Genomic DNA, 22,177 nt, shown 5'->3' with positions numbered 1-22,177 from the left:
TGTGTAGACTCTTTTTTATATATATATATATATATATATATATATATTGGAGAAAGAGCAACGGTGGCTCCCTACGTGTTAATAAAGAAAAGTTACAATAGAGGGGAGGAGTGGAGGATCCCCGTCTAAAAAACCCAAAAAAATACATTTGCAAAAACTCACCTTTAGGGGTTCGTCCTCCCACAGTACAACCCACACAAAATCAAAACCCGAAAAATACAAGGATACCCAGACCAAAAAAGCAAAACCCAAAATAAGTATACATGTGCATATGTAAAACAAAAAAGACAAAACACTAAAGAAAATCCAAAAAATGGCATCAAATAAAACTCCAAAACGCTCCATATGAACAGTTCTACCAACAGGGAAAATGATCCATACGTAATTAGTCCAGCAAAGAGTAGATCGCAAATCAGGATGTCCATCAACACCATGAAAGAATGCATCAACACCATGAAAGAATGCACAGCAAAGAAGGCGGTCCGACCTGCCAAAAACATAGAGAGCAGCAAAGGAAAGAGCGCAGATAAAAGCGCACAAATGAAGCAAAAAAACCAAACCAGCAAGCAGTGCATCAAGACTTCACTAAGGTCTAGCAGAAGGCAAATTTAAAGAGTCCCCAGTAAGTAAAAGCTGGAGGGATGTAGGGGGGATAATCCAACAGTGCACACTCCACCTGCTTGCCTGGCTAACCAGTCGGCAGGGGAGTTACCTTCCCTATGAATGAAAATCCAAGTAACGATCAGGTGACAATTAGTTATTAAAGCTTGTATACGTTTGAGGGTACAAATAATATCCCAGAGATGTGGAGAGACACCCATTAACATCTTATAAAGCAATTTTGAGTCTGTTTCAATAGTAATAGTATGAAAATTAAAAGCCAAAACCACTTTTAAAGCAAGATATACCCCCCAACATTTCGTAGCTAAAGGAGTATCAGCAACAACAGAAGTAAAAGAGCTCATAAAGTGCCCCTCAAAATTTCTGAAGAGGCCACCAGCGTCAACAGAAAGCTCATTACAGCTGCCATCGACATTAACTTTCACCCAGCCATGAGGAGGGGGCGTCCACCTGACTAACCGAGGGGGCCTAGATCTCCTACCTAGGGGAACAACATTAGTAGAGGCCCTTAGGGCCTTAAAATAATAGGCCAGAATATAGGAAGTAGTAATAGTGGCAGCTGTGGGGAGGGGGGGGCGGGAGGGGAAAGCCTTTCATTTTTCTAGCAGCCAAAAGAAACCAAAGGACTAGCAGAGGGAGGGAAAAAAGCCTTCCCTCATCTTCAGCATAAGCTTTTCATTCCCACAAATACGTAATTAATGTGCCCCCATGATTCCAAAGGATACAAAAATGTAAACCCAAAAGATATCAGACATCCATAGAAAAAGCAGATTCAAAAAATATGTGTCTTATGCCTTCCTCCGAATTTTTGCACAAAGGACATCTCGATGCCAATCTTATACCTTTCATTTTTCGAACACATGCAAGCGAATAAGCAAAATGATCCAAAAACATACAAGCATGCAAGTGATCAGTCAGCCGACCGTGGTAGCCGTTCGAACCAAAGTGCACTCTTGACCGGGTCGGGGCGGCCAGTCAAATCACAGTGACTGGGTTGAGGCAACCGGTTGAGCCAAAGTGAGATGCTCGTCGGGCCGGAGCTGTCGGTCTGAGCGAAGTGAGACGCTCACAGGGTCAGGGCGGTCGGTCAAACCACAGTGAGATACAAACATGTCCAAAGCAAAATGAGTGGAATCTGAAGCAAACCAACATGCAGATAGACAACCAGACTTGTGTTAATGACCTCACTTGGGAAACCTAAGATTTGGACCCTTGATTGTACGGCATCGTTGTCTCTTACTTTGGTGAGGAAATGTGAAAAGTTTCTCCCCGAATCTCCTAAGTGGAAACTCTTTACGGCGTCACGAAATGGGCTAGCTACAAAGCTTTTCCCATTTTGTGAACTCCTGCAGACTTCACAAAGCAAACCAGCTACAAAACTTCTCTCACTTTGCCAAGTCCGGCCTACCAGTTTCTTCAAGTAAAATAGGGAAATCCAAAGCAATGAGAATAAGGGACTCCGACCTATCAGGACTTGTGCTAAGGCTCACAAAAAATGGGAGACACTCGGCTCTACGTAGGATGTGTGGTCATGTATAGAAAGTCCTAAGCTAAATGCTAGCTCTATGTAAATAAATGTTTCATCACAAAAGCGGGTAACCACTCCGACTCACGTCAGCGCACGCACCGCCTAGACACCACTAACCCTAAGACTGGCCAGAAGTTTTAGAAAAATCTCACCACCATGACGGTTGCGGACGAGTTCTCTTTACTTGCTCCAAGCTCGCTTTTTCGTTAGTACGGCCACGGGTCATGTACCTCGCAATACGTGTGAACCAAGATAAAGAGACATATGAGGCTTACTTTCCGACAAATCTCGCAATGAAACACAAGAAATAATGTATGAAGCATGTAAACTACTCAAAATAAGTAATCAAAGCATATGAAAATGCGACCAAAAAGTACCTTCGGGAGGGGTCGAACGGGGCTCTATACGTCGCAACGTTGTCACCACCCTGAAAGGAAACATGAGCTGACAAAGTTGGGATATCGTCGACGGGGACTTCTTGAAAAAAAACGTCCTCCTTAGGTGAAATCGACATTCTGAATGCACTCACGCGGTCCACTTTGGCATCCACGGTCATCCAAACATGCTCGCCAATATACAAACCAATTTGAGTCAATTTTGTGCGCAGTGTGGCGAGTAACATCTATTGGCCCGATGGAAGTCATCTGAGATGTGAAATGTTGATCGGTCTTTGTCTAAGCGAAAACCAAAACCTAGCAGGATAACCCTGGCTACATACTCATCAACACGCATCGACAGGTCCTGGGTGGGTGTCTAAACTACTGGATGTTACGGAAATGTCGTAAGTTATCCCGAGTCATGCAGGTGGACACCCTACACTCGTGACATCAAAAATTAATGCTAATAAAGTACCTCCAACAAGTGTTCTGCGTGGTCAAGGCACAGTGCACTTGTTGTAAGCCGCTTAATTTTTTATCAAGCTCAGGCTAGTAATGAGCTACACAGCCTACGCGACCAAAAAGAGTCAATTACCTTAGAAAGAAAAAGCCACAAGAGCCATATCCACTCCTAGAGGAATCGGGTCAATGAATACTATTCACCGCGTCATGCGCGAAACTAGTTCGAATTGGCCTAATCGTCGACGAAGTTATCCAGATGACCTCGAACGATGAAACAGACCACGCGAGTGCGTCCGGAAATTCAATTTTATCGAGGGAGGACGTCCATTTTGAACCGCACGAGTGTGTCTGAAATGTCGATTTTACCTAAAAGAACGTTCATTTCACCATGATGTCGTGTCCGAGAGAAAAATGTGTAAATAATAATCATAACATATTATAATAATAATATTCATAATATTATATAATTATTATTATTAAAATATAATATATAAAAAATAAAAGAATCCTATTATACCTTATCACAGACGCATCTCCCCAAAAAAGTGGCCCTTGTTGTTGCCTACTTGAGTCGTGCCCACCTCTTAGATTTGCGAAAAGGAGTCGAGCTCCCTCTTTGCGATCTCTCTCGCGAAGCCAGACAATCCCGTCGCCCTCCCTCTAGGCCGGCGATGTCACCGAACTCGCTATCTAGTCCTCCGCTCGACTGGAGCTCCCTGCGCAAAGGCATGCACAACCAGGCCTCGTCCAATTCTCAGCCCGAAACGCAACACACGATGCAACCCCTCTCCTCTACCCAAAAAAAAGATGGGTTTGTTCCATCCAACACTGGCGAGCCTCACTTCGGCAACCTGAGGTCTTCTCAATGAGACCTCATCCCTTGTCACTTGAAGCCCTAGCTCATTCTTTCTCCTTTAAGGAGATGCCCTAGGAGGTCGATCCCGCACCTCGCTCTCGGTTCTCTGCACATGAAGACCAAAATCTCTCTTCTTTCTCCTCCTCTAGCATTGCTCCTAAGACCAAAATCTCTCTTCTTTCTCCTCCTCTAGCACTGCTCCTACCTGGAGTCATTGAGGAAGATGAAACAAAATAACAATGTCATGCGTGTATACTCTTCCAGATGAAGCTCGTCTGATCGGCAGCCCTTTCTCGATAAGGTTTCTCACTGGTGCTTCCCATTTACAGGAAATCCTCGTCGGCGATGTCTCAACTTTGATAGCTCATGTTTCCTTTCGGCTGAAAGCCTCAACAGACCTCCTCGCCACCGTCAAGGTGGCAACGGCGTTGCGACATATAGAAGCCCGTTTGACCCCTCTCGCGAAAGTACTTTTTGGTCTCATTTTTATATTCTTTGATTACTTACTTTGGGTACTTTCCATACCTCACAGGTTCTTCCTCATGTTTTATTGCGATATTCATCGAAAAGTGAGCCTCATATGTCTCTTTATCTTGGTCCGCACGTAATGCGACGTACACAACTCGTGGCCGTATCGAGTAAGCGAGCTTGGAGAAAGCAAAGAGAACGGATCTGCAACCGTCACGGTGGTGAAATTTCTCTAAAACTCCTAGTCAGTCTTAGGGTTAGTGGTGTATAGGCATGTGGGTTCGATCGCCCACACTTACGCACCTTTGCGATGGATTGTTTATTTACCTATAGCTAATAGAAATTTTTATACATGGTTAAACACCCTCCGTAGAGCTTAGTGTTCCCTCTTTGTTGTAAGTTTTAGCACAAGTCCTGATGGGTCGGAGTTCATCATTCCCCTTGCCTTGGATTCCCAGTTTTAGTTGGAGAAACTAGGAGGTCGGACATGGCAAAGCGAGAGAAGCTTTGTAGCTGGCTCACTTTGCGAATTCTGGAGGAGTTCACAAAATGGAAAAGCTTTGTAACTAGCCCATTTTACGACGTCGTGGAGAGTTTACCCTTCGGAGATCCGGAAAGAAACTCTTCACATTTTCTCACCAAAGCAAGAGGCGACGATGTCGCACATCTAATGGTCTAAACCTTAGGTTTCCCATGTGATATCGTTGTCGATGGTCTAAACCTTAGGTTTCCCATGTGATATCGTTAACGCAAGTCATCGTCGACGGGGACTTCTTGAAAAAAACGTCCTCCTTAGGTGAAATCGACATTCTGAATGCACTCACGCGGTCCACTTTGGCATCCACGGTCATCCAAACATGCTCGCCGATATACAAACCAATTTGAGTCAATTTTGTGCGCAGCGTGGCGAGTAACATCTATTGGCCCGACGAAAGACATCTGAAATGTGAAATGTTGATCGGTCTTTGTCTAAGCGAAAACCAAAACCTGTTGGTCGCGATGCCTTAACGAGCATTGCTTGTTGGGTTGATCCCGGCGAGCAATGTGAATTAAGTCATCGGGATTGACACGAATATGACTATGCTAAGGATCCAATGGATCTAATTGTGTCACCCCTCTTCGTAATGCCTTTAGATCCTTCAGATTGTTAGAACGGGTAGGCATAGCGCCCCTGTCAAAATCATATTATACCCAGACTTACCCCGAACTTAGATACTAGCATAATGCACTTTCTCAGTAGATGATGTGTTAGGCTAGGATTTATGTTGCTATATAGTCTTTTTTATACCTGGCTATTGTCCTTTGATGGATTGGTTGCCCTAGTCAGACATCTTTCTTTTGCATTGTCTTTGTGGTGTGACTGCATGTTTCATATGCATAGAAGTATATTAGGGCATTTTTTCTGCAGAGAGTATTGTCTCTATGTGCACACACGGTACCGCTATGAGGGAGCATGTAATGATTTCTGAAGGGAGCATGCGATGATTTCTGACTCTTTTGCTTGCAGGTGTTATTTAGTTCTCTCACTTATACTCATTATACGTTATATGCATCAGGGTTTTCCCACAAACATTTATTTTCATGCAGAATTGAGTTTTTTTTTCTTTTTTCTATGTACTTTCAAAATATAAGAGTCATGTAGCAAAATAAGATACGGACACGGGTTCCGATGCGTTTGACGCGAGAAACACGTGGAGGGGATCAGGAACTGATGCTCGTGTCTCGTATCTTAATTCTGCATTTTTACATTTATGTATGGAATGAGTACTAGGCACCTATATACGAAGTCCGACCGTTCTTTTTCTTTTATGGGACATGTTGCCGGCTCAGCCGCACGTCCGACCGTTCTTTTTCTTTTATGGGACATGTTGCTGAGCGACCTTTTATTATTTTATTTGATTTATTTCTCTTTTTGTCACACGTGTGCATGTCTGCATTGTCTGGATCATTTTTTTTTGTTTATTTCTGTGGTTGTCTGCGAATCGCAATTAAATATAGACTCATTAAGACTTACATTCCTAATTTTTCTACAACATCCTAAATAAAATATTCAAGATGATTAAATTTTAGTATTAAAATATTCAACACTTTAAAAAAAATGCATTTTTATTTACTACATATACTAATATGGTCTCCACAATACTTAAGGATCGCTCTAGATAACTGCATTCATATTTGTATGTCTTGAGGAGAAGTCTTCGTGCTTCTCCAACCTAACTGGCCCAGCATGTCTTTCACAATAGGTAGTTGTCTAGTGTGTATGGGGTGTAAGAAGGCTCTCTGATTCACACGGAGTGTAGTCCTTTTGTTAGGAGTGCTTCCAGCTTTGTAGCTAACCTCCCCTTCTCTTCTTTTTGAGACATCCTTGCCACTTCGGCAAGTATAAGTTCCACCTCTTGAAGCTCCAGCCAATAATCATAGGATAGAGTTTCGTTCATCTGACCTTAGTGCTACCGAGGTTACCATGGACGACGCAATTCACGGATTGCTGACCGGAGATCTCAGGAAGTGTTGGGTCAACTAAATTCACGACCAGGGAGGCTTAGGGTCATAATAGTTGTGTATGATATGTTTGTGGTACCCCAACCCATTTATCTCTACCTTATAGGATTAATATATATTTCAGTTGTTGAGTCCCTTTGAGCCCTATCGCTCATTGACTTGGTTGATATCACCTTGATGACCTGATGCTGATGAGTTGTCGTCTGTTTGGGACATGACGATTTGTCCTCTGCCCTTATGGCTTGGACATGCTTTGACACGTTAGGATATCCCCATCAAGATGATTTAGGTTATTTGGTGGGCTTCGTATTCCGATGAGCCGCTACCCATTCGGAATGTGAGAGACTCACTCTCTGGTTGATGGCTTAGTGTAAGCTCTGAAGCATCGGACCTTTTTTCCACACGGAATAATCTTTCTTTAAGTACTTATACCCCATATTCATGATAATATAAGTGAAACTCCTTTTATCGAGAGTATTCTTGGGTACTCACCAAGATGTAATTAACCAAGTGGGATACGTCCCCTTGGGAGTGCTCTTGACTCCAGAACAGACACCTACACCTGACTCTCTAATTTTGGGAAGTTTACGTAAATATTTTTTCGCGGATATTGGTTTAAGCCGGTTTCGCCTGATCTTGTTTGGGCGGATATTCCTAACCTATCATTGTGAGGTTTACCGCACGTAAGCTCTCCAAGTTTTATGTTTCTATTGTTTGTCATTTTTTTGTATGTTCGTCTTTTTAGGTTCTTCTCTTCTCCTAGTCATTCATATGCTTTCATATGAACCAGAAGGGAGATTTTTCGGGAAAAAAGAAGTAACCGACGATCGACAGGCTGGCGACTCCTTCTAAAATAAAAGAAAGAAAAACAAACAAAAACACTCGCCAAGCTTGGTCTATTGTGTGTATCCAAGAAGAACTGAATATCTAATCTTTCATTTTCCTGTTTCACGTGTTTTACCAAACCATGGCAAAGATTGACTTGAGAACTTCCCAAGAAACTTATAGTCTCATTAAGCTGGCTTAACCTCACCACATGCGATTAATTTCCAGGTTAAAACCCGGGAATGTCTAGATAGATTGGAAAGGAAACTGGAATGATTGTCAAACCAGGGTTTCTCTGTTTCCAGATTTTAAGACTTTCATTAACTCCGAATGAATCAGCACTATTTGGGTCATTCTAGTTGTTTCTTGTAAGGAAAACTCGAATTACCATTATAACATAAAGATATAACATTACTGAAAATTCATTCCATCAAAGTAGAAAATAAATAGAATATTCTTTTACAGGCGTTTGAGCCCCAAATTTAAAATCATCAAATATTCATAGAAATTTAATTTAAAAATCAGAAAATAGAAAGAGCCGCAAAGATATCAAATCTGTTAAATAGGATTCTCATATGAGTGAATCATTGCGAAGTCAAAAATCTTACCGAGTCACAAGAGCTAGATCACACAAAGCAACCAAACAAGCAACAATGAAGCAAAAACACAGAGAAAAAACAAAGCAACATAAAGAGATGAAACATGCAAAGTGAATACCATGACAAAGGGTAAATCACAAAGAGACGCAACATTTTGCCATTTTACTCGCCAAATTAATATTACATTTTAATCATCTTCGCAACAACATAGAACAAGAAAGAAGCATGTCAAAACTGTTTTTATGGTAAACCTCACTCTTATTTCTTCTTAAAAAATCACTAGTATAACGAGAAAACATGTCGGAGAATTTCTTCCCGGCAGACAAGAGTTAACAAGGTATCCATTAATTCCAAAAAAATGGTTCTAAAAACAAAAACTAGTGCTGTTAGTTAGTAACATAAAGATAGAAAGTTGCATATAAAGCTCATAAAAGAGTATCACTAGTATGATGAGAGGACTTGTCATACATTTTCTTTCCGGTGTTGAACGGGTTTTAAGAAGGCATCCATTAATTCCAAAAAATGGTTCTAAAGGCAAAATCTAGCACCAACTGGTTAGTAACAAAAAGATAGAAAGCTGAATTGTATATACAGCTCCGACGATAGGATCTGCAACCTGGAATGCTAAAATCGTCCATGTTGGATTTATTTTTTGGGTTGTTTGGTTGCATGGTTTAAACTTTGCATTATGTTCACCAAACTACACAAACATATTTAATATTTACCAATACATCTCTTATTGAACATAAAAGAACAAAGCTACAATTCTACTTAGTTCATTAATACATCTCTTATTGAACATAAAAGAACAAAGCTACATTGTGTTCAAGCCAAATATTTGCAATCAAGCCAAATATTGTGTTCATGTTTGGTTCATTAGTTAAAAAATGAGGAAACACAAGTTGCTTAATGAGTCAGACAAGAGCTATTCTCAAATATCAAGTTAGATGGGCACCACTAATTGCACCTATTAAATGGTAGATAAAATTGAATGTTGATGGATTATAAATAAAACCGGTAGGCCTTAGATAAAATGCGTAGAAATTATTCAAAATGATTCACAAAGAATAATCTTAACAACTAAAGCAATATTTAACGAGAACTACTGGCCCACTCGGAGTTCAGGATTCATAACAAATATGTACGATAAGGCCGACGATGACCAATGTCAAAAATATAACAAAATTTATTGCAGAAGAATTTGCATGCTCACCCACCAGCTTAATAAAAGCTTGGGCATCCTCACTCTTATGTTAACTTAAACAGCCAAGTAAATAATAGACTAATATAAGAACGATAGTCATTTTCTTTTAACATTTCACATAATTAGACAAGAAAGGGGAACTTATTTGATGAACTTAGCGCCCCTGAACATAAGGTTCTGATGTTTAAGCGAAACTTAAAACAGTGATGAGAGGAAATATGGGATTCTTCTACATCGAAGAGGCCATGTATGAAATTATTCCACAGTTGCATCTTCTTCCTCAAAATTTCCCATGGTTTCTCATTCTAAATGAAGTTGGTGCCCAATTCTGGTTTCGAGAAGGCAGCTTTGTTCTAATAGGAAAAAGAAATTCTAGAAAAGCTTTAAGAATACGTAAATGCACATGGAAAACAATGAAAAAAAATGCTATTCGTAGAAAAATTCCAGCTTAAGATACAATTGTTAACTGTTTTTAATGCATTATAAACTTGCAGCTCACCCGCAGCCTAATGGTTTCGAAAAACTTCAAGGTAAAGAAAGTTTTACTGGAGAAACACATCCAAGCACAAACTTAAGAGAAAACTTCAAACAACAACACTAATTATCAAATGCACGCTGCCAAACACTTGAAACCTGAAACAACCCGCTAAAAGAGGACCGACTGCGCCATAATGCTCAGTTTCAATCCAGTTCGGACAAAATAAACATTATGATGAGGAAGGGGATGGGATAGTTTACCTTGGAGGGATCGACCTTCTGAAAGTTCTTGACGACGGTGATGACACGATCGATAACCTCAGATTTGTCAAGGAAAGAACCCTTGACTTCCTCCGAGAAGCGACGGCGGAAAAGCTGGGATAAAGAGAATGTCGCCGGAGGTTGAATCGGATATCCGGCTCTCACCCTCAGATGCTTGAGCAAAGCGCTCCTCACCGCCGCCATTAGGTTATGCGCAGAGGTTCTTGGTTCCCCTGCAGAAAGGCCGATCAACAAAAAATATCAGTAATATATTTATTTTATTACTCCTCTTTTTTTTTTTTTTAAGTTGGTTTGTATGAATGTGAATTTAACTTTAAAGATTGTTAACTCTTCGAAAATTGATTCAATTTTTAGCACCGATCATCTAAATAAGTTAGTTAAGTTACGAGTCAAAATTTTGAATTGAATTTTATTTCGAGCAAACCTCAGCTTCGCTTAAAATTGGATATTTAACAGCCTAATGATGATAGGACTGTGAAAATAGCGAATTCAGCTCAAAGATCATTCATTCTCGAAAATTAATTTGAATTTTTACCCGGATCGAAATAAACAAGCAGAGCTCCGAGCCAAAATTTTGTATTGAATTTTTTTTCAAACGGATTTTGAGTCGATCCCTGCTCAACTCAAAATTAAATCATTAATGACTATATTGGTGTTATTAAATATTATGCGAATATTGACATACTTCTATTAAATTTTATAAGATGTTTTCTTATATACCCTCTTAATTTGAAATGTATGAAGTTAACCTAAAAATTCTATAGAGTTGCATCACAACATACTAACATAATATAAATGATATGCAAGTATGTTTCAGTTCATTTATTTTGATTCATGCATGACTAATTTGAGCATATTAATTTATTTTATAGTCGTCACTGTTTTTAATTTTTGTATAACTTATATGCATTATAATTGATATGATTAGATGAATATTAAGCATTATATCAAATGTTAATTTTACTTTGTATATTAAGAAAATGTATGTGCATGAAAAAGATAAAAATACATGAATCATAAACAGGAGCACAAGATATCTGACTTGCATAAAATATGTGTAATAATGTACCTATCTTCTACAATTATGACAATGACATGATGATCAAAACATTTGACATTGAAATGATATGTGGTTGTTGTCATGATTTATATTTGTATAAAATATTTATAGATAAATAATGGCATAAAATTATACATGTTTTCTTATATTTCATTACATTTTAAAGATTTAGGGACTGTTTGAGATAGTTGCAGCAATAATCTGCTGATAAACTGATTAAAAATAATCTGATGATAAGCTAGGTGCGGTGTGGCTATTAAAAATTTTTATTTTTTTGGAAAAGTTAGACCGCTGCCAGAAAGCTGTCACCGCACCTAGATAGGTGCGGTGTGAAAACGTTGCTTTCAGCGTTTTCAAAACGCATTAACTGGCAAAATGCACCCAAGCAGTGTGTGAAAATGTTGCTTTCAGCGTTTTCAAAACGCAAAAGCTGTCAAAATGCACCCAAACAGTTCAGGTGTGTTTTCAAAATGCCACCGCACCAAATAAGCTGCCTCAAACAGACCCTTAATTGCCCTGTGATGTGTTATTTGAATAATAAAAGAAATTATTTTCAAATATATATTGGACAGACTATAATTATATACCTCAACTTTATAGTGGATTACATGGCATTAAATATTTGGGGTGCTCACATTATCACATATATACCACACAATGTTTAGGTATTTACATAACAAACACCTAAACTTTTTTATTTACATAGATGGCACCTTTAATGTCACATCACAAATACCACTATTATTAAAAACATACAATCTCATGCATAAGTTATGATACAAGAATGTTATGAATACAAATATCAAATTCCAGGCATTAGATATGTAAATATATGAGAATTGTGTGGTATATATGCAAATATAATCATGACCAGTTGATAAATCGCTTCTGAGGAAGGAAAATGTCATGAAAGCTGAATGTCACCACAAAATGTATTTCATCGGACACAAATCTTGATAAATTTTAGATAAAAATTTTTGAAGTTGCGCTCGAAAATCGGCAAGTTTATATCCAAATTGAATATCTCAATAATATGGGTGCAACGACACTACAAGTGATTTGATATGAGCTCAAATGAGCCTAAATCAATGTATAATTAGAAAATTCGAAGTATTAATTGAAAGGTCAAGTGATCTTCAAATTTTTCCTGTTTATAATTAAATCAAATGACTCAGCGAGAGGAATCCAACGAATCCAAGATCACATAACCCTAAGATCATTAAGGTGTTAAACGTTATAAAATAAACCTATAATCAATGACATCAGCATGGATCGTTTGATTGAATGTTTTGACATTCAAATTTAAATTTACTAGAATGCGCATCTAAAGAATATCTAAATATGACCACATTTTTAATATGAAGTGGGGTAGAAGTTGAATAAGTTCATACTATCATAGAATGCTCGAAGCCAGCGACCATCAACAATCATTGTTGATCATCACTAATGATTGTTATAGCGAGATAAAAATTTTAAGTTATTATTTCTCGATGTCTGTAGCACAATCAAAACTGCGTAACAATTTATTGTCTAGTTAGAAAGTGTTAAGAAAATTAAGGCGAAGAAAAACACTAACGACACAACTTAGAAGAACACGAAGATTTAACGAGGTTAGGCAAAGATGCCCACGTCCTCGGGAGCAGAGCGGCGAGTTCCTTTTTCAATATTCAGAAAAGATATTACAAAATTCAGGGATACCTCCTGGGGTTACTAACAGACCTATTTATAACCCTAGGAGTAAACCCTAGGCACAATATGTAATTACTACATTACCCTTGTACCATACCGCGGGGTTTTGCCCCCGCACCCCAACCCACGTAACTTCCCAATTTGGACAGATTCTTCAACTCCGCTCCGCTCCGCTTCGATTCAGCGTCTGTCCCTATATGGTACATGAGTCATACCATAACAGAAAGAAAAATATTCATTTATAATAATAGATAATTTTGGTTGGGTCGAGCCCGTGATCATTCTCATTTCAAAACTTTTTGCGTAAATTACTCTGTAAAATATCTTTTAACACTTCATTTATACGAGTACTCATGCCATTCTATAAAATGATATGGCATATACAATGCATAAGCGAGATAAAAAACAATTAAATATGTGGGATGTAAACTATAAGATAATTATAACATCTAATCTATGATAAATAATTGCATGAGTATATAATATAGAGAGCTTGATCTCTCTATCATCCTCTTGTAGTTAACTAGAAACTCTATTGGAAAGTTGAAATTTGACCAAACTTTTAGGCTACGAATAGTTGAATGGGAAAAATATATATTTTCTTCACAAAATAAAAGCTGACTAGATGCCTTTTTGGATGGAGAGCTATGCCAAAACAATAAAAGATTTAGACCTAGCTTAAGAATGATTCGCTGTTTGGGACAGTTATAGTTATTTGAATAAGCTTTTGTAAAGTTGATGCATGAAAAATTGTTGTTCATAAAGTTGTGGTAGCTATTTATATATTTTTATTTTCAAAATATCATACTACGGTTTTCTAAGAGCCCCCACATTTAGGTCACATTTGATGGAAAAATTATTGCATCAAGAGTCTCGATGCAGTTTTACATCATGACTCAAATCAGGGTCTGCCACGTGTACATACATATCCACATTAGTAAAAAAATCAATTTAATGTATGAGTGAGTTTGTCTGTACACGTGACAAATCCTGATTGGTGTCGTAATGCAAAACTGCATCAGGACTCCTGAAGAAATAATTTTTTTCATTTGACGGGGCTTTACCTTTGAGAAAAATTCGTTTATAGTAACGTCTGAAAAAGCTTTGTTCAGACCCTTCGACGGAACGTCAAGGGGTACGAGGGAGTTACATGAGAGTTACAAGGGGGTTATAACCTGTTGTACCTCCCGTGTAACCTCCTGTGTAAATCCCGTGTAACCCCGCTGTAACAATTATACATGCTTGTAACTCCTATGTAACTCTCGTGTACACGCTTGTAACTCTCATGTAACTCCCATGTAACTCCCGTGTACACTATTATGTACGCAGAGATGCATATCCCTTGACGTACGCAAATTTTTTCCCCCTTCGACGGTGACACAGAAGATTGAAGTTTTGAATACACAAGAAATTGGGGAGAAGAACTAAAATCACAGTGACAAATGAGTAACGCGAGACGCAGATAATTTGGCTAAAAATGGCATTGCGGTGGATGCAAAGTTCGGCGACGGTTCTCATCTAAAACAGTTGAGACGCTCCATCTAACGAGGCCTTAGCCGGTCAGATTGCTAAACAGGTTGAGGTATAATAAATGTAAATTTAATTGTCCATTCTATTGGGTTAAAAAATTGAACTTTTCATTGCCACAAAAGTTGAAATTAAGATGAGAAATTGTCCACAAATTTTTTGGTCAAAGATTTGCCACAAGAAAAGGAGTAATCAGTTCCTTCTTAACTTGGATTAACTTTAAGAGGCTTATGTTTTATACTGTTGCATGATTTGAATGATTTGTTTTTCAGACACTTTTATATATCTAACATTTAAATTCTATTTTTTTTTTATATATTTATATCATCTAAGTCTTTCAAATCATATAAAAAAGTTTCACTATTTTAACTTTTTAAAAAGTGAAAAACATTTTTCTAGGCATGAAAAAGATGACATATATGTAAAAATGAAAATTTATAATATAAAGAAATAAAATGATATGATTTGTAAATCTTCTTAGATTAAATTGTAAAAAGAAACATCTCAGTCAAGCTATAATAATGGGAAAAATATTACATCAGGACTCCTAATATAGTGCTACGTTCGGAGTCCAATGAAATGACGCCACATGGAGCTGCCAGAAAAATAAAAAATAAAAATTTTTTAGCGCAGGGGAATATTCCCTCGGTGTTATTCCGCATTATTCAGGTGTTACTGTGGTGATGTTCATGTGTTATTGTATTCTGTGAATATTCACAGTGTTATAATAACACAATAACGCATTAATACCGCCACAATAATACTTGAATAATGTGGAATAACACAAGAGGAATATTCTTCTATGTTACCGGATCGGATCACAGTAAAGTGCGCGCTTTGAGGAATATTCTTCTATGTTACCGGGTCGGATCACATTAAAGTGCGCGCTTCCTTGAAGTCATATGTCTGCATATTAGTGGACTCCGAACGTGACTCTACATTAAGAATCCTGGTGTAATATTTTTCCAAGTTTGGGCAACGTAGTGGTGATTTGGGAGGTCCAACATGTCAATATAAATTTACATGAATACTTTTATAAGCGTTCAAAACGTGGATTATGAAAAAAAATATATATTTAGAGCAAACGTACCATTCAATTCTTATGTTTTATTTATGACACCAAAACTTCAATTTTTATACATGTGCCAATAAACTTAGGTGGGGCCGTGTGGGAGGGAGTAATCGCCCCCTTAGATTCTTAATAGCTATGCGATATGTTGTTATATATTAAAAATTTTACTCCCCCAACCCCTTAAACTTTTACGTTTAGTAATAATTATCTTCTTAATTTAATAATTATTTTAAATATTTTTTTCTTAAAAATTATAATCCTTCATTAAATTTAAATATATAATTTAATTTTTTTAAAGTATTTTTATAGAAATCTTAATGAAATGCACGAGATATATATTGTGGTCACATTTGAGTCATCTTCATAGTTTGGTGAAGATGTATGATGTCGCGTGTCTTGTTTTAGAAGAAATTAAGAAAGAAAGAAATTCATCAAGTCAAATAAGTGAAGTTCAAGGAGTTTTTGATATATTTAATGACAACATTGATTTTATTTTTATTTTGGGGGAATTTAATTGAGGATTAAAAAAGGCACAAAATTACTCAAACATTCCTTATAAACACAAAAGCATTCCATTAAAAAGAAATCATAGAGAAAACTTTATCGAGGAAATAAAATAAATCACTAAACTCGCCCAAATTTAGTGAGAGGTAATGATCACTAAACCCACACTTGTAGGAAGCCACCAAGCCACTCCCTAGTTAATTCGAGCTGTTCGCTCAAGTTTCAAAAGTTTTCGCACCAAATGACTCTTTCTTTCATTCCATGATGATTTTAAATAGAGTTTACATTCAAATATGCAAAAAGAGGAGAAAAAATGAAGGTCGGCCTCCCTTGGTTCTAAGAAACTACAAAAATTATATATTACAACACTCTTTCATATGTGATCGTTTATAACCACTCCATAATCAGGTGGTCGGCCTTCACATTACGCCACACTTACTTGGGTCCACTCAATATCACATAAAGGCACTCCAAACCACATATAACAACCCAAATCAATAAAATATAAGATTCTGCGCACAAATATAAGATTTCACACTATGCATATATACACATAAAAGTGATGCAATTCCAATCCTTTTGGCTTGGCCTCTAATTATTTGGCCTATTGGTGGTGTGGTAGCCCTCTTAGTTTGGATTTTAATACTAGGTCCACCTCATGTACTTATGGGCCCCACCTTTGAGCCATCATGATGTGTCACATCACACCCGCACCCACCCAACCATCTACACCCTTTCCAGACCCCCTCCACTACCGATAAATCATATATAAGTGCACTTCAATGCCACACCATAGCTTGCCCAGAAATCATCTTTACAATAAACTACCTAAGCCAACAAGTGCACAAACCAAGCACACAATATCATTGCACACTTAAGAAACTTCTCAAAAATCTATGAAGGACACAAAACCTAGAATTGTCGTTTTTCACACAAAATCACATCTTCACGCATACGCAGAGGCAGATTGGGCCAGGAACTAGCAGATCTATGATCCACCTACGGACCTAAGGCCACTACATTATCCTAGGTGCCATCCACTTCTCCTAGTCAGCAAAAAGAAACCTATTGTGGCACGATCCTCCACATAAGCTAAGTATTGAGCCCTATCCACACTGCCACAGGATAAATCATCTGACTCGGACATCTACTTCGAGATTTTCATCTCACACACTGCGCCGACACCAATACTCTACAATAGCACCTCATCCATCGCTCTTACAAACAACCATATCTTGCATGCTCGCACAAAACACATTGCGGTTGAATACCATTTCATACAAAATCATATCAAGAACAGAGAACTCCAAGTTAACCACATCATGATCGAAGATTAGATCGCTAAGATTTTCAACAATGCTCTCTCCAACCACCTTCACAAACGCCTATTTGACAAACTGATCGCACTCTGTCATTGCTCACCTTGTGGGGGAATATAAGTCCACATGACACAGAGCCAGCTCGGGATTCAGAAGCTTCACAGGAGAATTAACTTACCAAACTATCCTAATGAGCTTTTACTATCCTTTTACCTCTTAATTTTAAATTATTTGTTGCTTTAATAAGTACCTTACATAGTACACAATCATGATCAAGAAAGCATAAAAAAGGGGAAGCATTAAACCAAACATCACAAAATTGCACAAACACCCTTAAAATATAAAAATCAAGGTTAAAACAAAAACCCGCAATGAAAGATTAAGATTAAAAAAAAAACCTGCAATAAAAGATCAACAAAGATATAATTAAAACAAAAAACCCACAATAAAAGATCAACAAATCTCCTGGCCAAGCCTTGAGTAAGTCGAGATGAGCTAAGCATAACTAGGGGTGTAAACGGACCGAACACGAACGAACAGAGCATGTGTTCGTGTTCGGTTCGTTTGAAATTTAGTTTGTTTGAGTTAAACTCGTGTTTAAAATTGTACATGAAATCACTGTTCGTGTTCGTTTCTTAACGAATGAGCCGAACACGAGCCAAAAATGAGCTGTTTGCCAATGACGAGCCAGTTTGACATCCCTAACATTAATATATAGAAATAATATATTATATTGTTTATATAACTTATATTATATAAATATATAATGTTCATATTAGTATATTACTAATATAGTATATTAATATATTATTATTATTAATTTATTTTATATTATAATTTATAAAATTTAATTCTTTAAAATATCATATTTTTTTATTTATAATTATTTTAAATTATTTTATATTTCGAACAATAGCGATTCAAATATGAACGAACGCATCACTGTTTGTGTTTGGTTCGTTTAACTAATCAAAAGGAAAAAAATATGTTCACGTTCGTTTCGTTTACTTATCGAAGGAATCGAACAAAAACTCATTGACGATCCGATCATGAACCGTTCGCGAACAATGAGCCTTTTTGACAGCCCTATTAAGAGCACAACAATGTGAAAGAAACCCCCAATAATTGAATTTCTAGCACCAAGAATTGAAGCGAGAAGTTCCAACCAAATTCAAATTAATTATAGAGAAAAGCCACTGTATAAGCTCATATAATCATCATTACGAATCATTAACTTATTGTTAATCATTAAAAATAAATTAAGAAAAAAACATTAGAATCCTTGGAGATAAAAATGAATGTGATGCGTCAATCCACTTGGGGCCCATTTGACATTTCTTTATTTTATTTTTATTTTTTTCATTTGTATTTTATTTTTAAAAATATATTTGGATATTATACATTTTATGTATTTTTATTTTTTTTTATTTTAAAACCAAGTTAAAAACACTCAAAACAATTATTAAATATTTTAAATGTTTTTAAATAACTATTATAATCAAATTTAATTTATTTTAAATTAGAACATAAATATTTAAAAATAAAAAATAATAATAATAAAATACCTAGAAAGAGAGTTTTTTTTTTTGTTTTTTTCTAACCTAGAAAGAGAGTGAAATGACCAAGAGTGATGCCGCACGTGCGGCACGGGAGGTTCACACGGGGAATGCCACTGGGCCGCTGGGCGTGAGTACCCATAACTCTAGTCAACCTGCTCCAGCGTCAGAAAAGATTTATGGCGCGGAGCACGACACTATTAAAAGGCAGCCGGTTTTCCGTAGGCTAAGTCACTTCTATGTCCATCAATTATTATTTATTTTTCATCTTTATTTTTCCTCCTTCTTTCCTCCTTTTTATTGAACATGAACATTTAAGTGAATATAGATTTTATATATATATATATGTCCAGCTAAATGCATGTGGGCCAAATGTATAGTTTTCAATTAAGTTATACTATGGAAACCCAACTCATGGCTGGTAAATGTGTGTTTTGATGGCAGCCACATTTGGGCCAAGTAAATTAATTTTGTGGCTAAATTTTCACTATAGGAATTTTGTTTATTACTGACGGTAAAAAATTATAGTTAAATTAATTACCTACAGTCAGTCAACGGTTTATTTGATGTAGCAAAAGCACTTGTTAGCAATATAATTACCTATTGATTTACTGAAGATTCTTTTAACATGGACAGTTATCCAATGAATATTAACTATCGTTGTTGGTTCAAACCAAACTGTGTTTAAGCGTCGGTAATATAAACAATGTATATGTTCGTTGTAAAAGCGTTGCACATCTGTCGGAAAAGTGTTGCGCTTTCGTCGGCAAAGTGTAGCACAATCGTTGATTAGCCGTTGATAGTCCATTGAATAACCGTCGGAACATAATTAGACACTCGTAAAACCGTCGGCAAGCTGTTGCAGACCTGTAGTATCAGAAAAAAAAAAATTGAACTCCACTATTCAGAAGAATTATGAGATGTGCATGAACCACCATGCAACTGCTGGGATCAGCCCTCCTTGAGCCTTTGGTAGACTTCCTAAGAAAATAAGATTTTTGAAATTTAGATACTAAATAAACTTTAATAGTTATTTTAATTTTATACTAATTAATCTAGTGAATTACCCGTATCTCTTGGGATTTGTTGTCTACCTAGAACTGATCAGATAGTTGTTGACCTCAATTTACGAGGTCTTCATTTCTCCTTCCAAAGAAGATAAGATCTAGTCCTAGGATCTTCTTATTTGACTCTCCTAGAGGACTAGTACTAGGACCACCGCTATTTAGACATTCGAGTTATTTATTGACTCATTGTAGTCTCATATGGGTGATTTCAAATTCTCAATATTTAGTTAAGTGGATTAAAACAAACATGTTGAAACTCAAGTCGAGTTCCCATAGGATTGAGAAAGATCATAAGAAGACCCCTTAGCATGTGACAAGTGTCTCGCTGCCTCCAGCGTTATGCTTGACTTTAACTGTTGCTTGAGCAAGTACTAGTCAACATTTTGCTTGTTGAACGGCTTTGATCGGATTGAAAGATTTCATTTGTCCCATCGTGCGCAAATCATAGTTAAATTAGTACAATCATCGATGAAATTGTTCAGACGACCCCGAATGACGAAACGGACTGCGCAGGCACATCCGAAACATTAATTTTACCTAGGCAAGATGTATACGGTGATATAATTTCATATACTACAAAATAATTGAATGATGATTATGATTATAATAATAACCATAAGCACACACACACTCCCTACTGACACAAGCATGAAGCCCTTCGCCCCTCTCCCTTCTTTGAGTCCCAGTCGAGCCCCTCTCATGCGGGACAATCTCCTTGCAGGGATTCGATCGCTCCCTCGCTCTCTCTGATCGCCACTCCCTCAATTTCCATCACCCACACCTCACTGCTGGTAAGTTTTGTAGTCAGTCCCTCTCTTCTTTAGCTATAAAAATTCCTTTGAGGGAGGAAATTTGGGGTTCTATTTTGGCTGGTTTTGTGCATATAGTTTTTGGGATTGAGGTTTCATGCGCTCAAATTTTTGTTTATCAGGAGGTAAGGATGTATCTCTTCTTTGTTTATGGCCTCTTTCTTTTAATTAACAAACTTATTTAGCTAATAAGGATATTCTTGCTCTATCAACTGCTCTTTGATTAAATTCTTGTTAGATGTATGTCTTCATTTCTTCAATTTAAATGGCTAAATATGTGGTTTTCTTGTTATAAATGATTCAATATATATGTTGGATAATTTGAGGTATGATTTTGATTTAAACTTCTTAATATTGTTTCCTTATTTGCATTGTTATATACCTCTCGGGCAATCTGAGTTTCATATTCATCCATAGACTGCTTATATCATGAGCTACTTTTGCTTATGAATCTCAAGGTGTGTTTTACAAATTATAAAAAAAAAACAAAAAACCCTCTATATACACTTTGATTTTGCTGTTATCATAGCACCTTTGGTGTAATTCTATTTTTATGGCTTAGCATTTTTTCTGCTTAGAAAGGGGAAGAGCATAATTGATGGATCTCTACTGGTTGGTTTGTTTTCCTTTTATTCTTGAGACTTGTCTGATCCTTACTGTTTTGTGCATTTCTTTGTCCTTGGAACTTTTTGGATCATATTTTTTTGTGCTTTTACCATAAGATGTTGTTATTTCATTGGGGAATTGAGCTTAATTGATGGATTTCTGTTGGTTGGTTTGTTTTCCTTGTATTCTTGGGACTTGTTTGATCCTTAGCATTTTGTACATTTCTCTATCCTTTGAGCTTTTTGGATCATAAATTTTTTATGCATTTACATTAAGATGTTGCTATTTCATTGGGGAACTGAGCTTAATTGATGGATTTCTGTTGGTTGGTTTGTTTTCCTTATATTCTTGGGACTTGTTTGATCCTTAGCATTTTGTACATTTCTCTATCCTTTGAGCTTTTTGAATCAGAAAGTTTTTATGCTTTTACATTAAGATGTTGGTATTTCATTGGGGAAGTGAGCTTATTTGATGGATTTCTGTTGGTTGGTTAGTTTTTCTTGTATTCTCGGGACTTGTTCGGTCCTTACTGTTTTGTGCATTTCTCTCTTCTTGGAGCTTTTTGGATCAAACTTTTTTTTTCGTTTCGCATTAAGGTGTTGCTATTTCATTCAGTTGGTCATGCATCTGCTTGTCAGTTGTAAGTCCCCTATGATCTAGGGTTTGATTCTTCTTGAGTGTAGGGTGCGGTACTTGAATTCTTCGGTGCATGAGGGATGGTCGGAGCTCGTATAATAGCCTCTGACCATTCCTTTTAAAAAAAATCA

The 22,177-nt window shown here is 37.0% G+C and overlaps 1 protein-coding gene across 2 annotated transcripts in view; it reads right to left on the bottom strand.

Annotated features, from left to right (window-relative positions):
- The window catches only part of LOC110018295 (acyl carrier protein 2, mitochondrial), a 21,449-nt gene extending 11,003 nt beyond the window's left edge, over positions 1 to 10,446 (bottom strand). Inside the window, exon 1 of one of the 2 annotated variants that reach the window (XM_020715565.1) lies at positions 10,181 to 10,446. In XM_020715565.1, coding sequence (XP_020571224.1) covers positions 10,181 to 10,384 — 204 coding nt within the window. In that variant the 5' untranslated portion in view covers positions 10,385 to 10,446. The remainder of the gene's footprint in view (positions 1 to 10,180) is intronic. The other variant, XM_020715564.1, reaches the window with a different exon arrangement.
- Positions 10,447 to 22,177: the final 11,731 nt, after the last annotated feature.

Source organism: Phalaenopsis equestris, unplaced genomic scaffold (genome assembly GCF_001263595.1).
Source record: "Phalaenopsis equestris unplaced genomic scaffold, ASM126359v1 Scaffold000006, whole genome shotgun sequence".
Taxonomy (NCBI): domain Eukaryota; kingdom Viridiplantae; phylum Streptophyta; class Magnoliopsida; order Asparagales; family Orchidaceae; genus Phalaenopsis; species Phalaenopsis equestris.
Note: the sequence above shows the minus strand (reverse complement) of the source record. Positions and strands in the feature narration are given on the sequence as shown.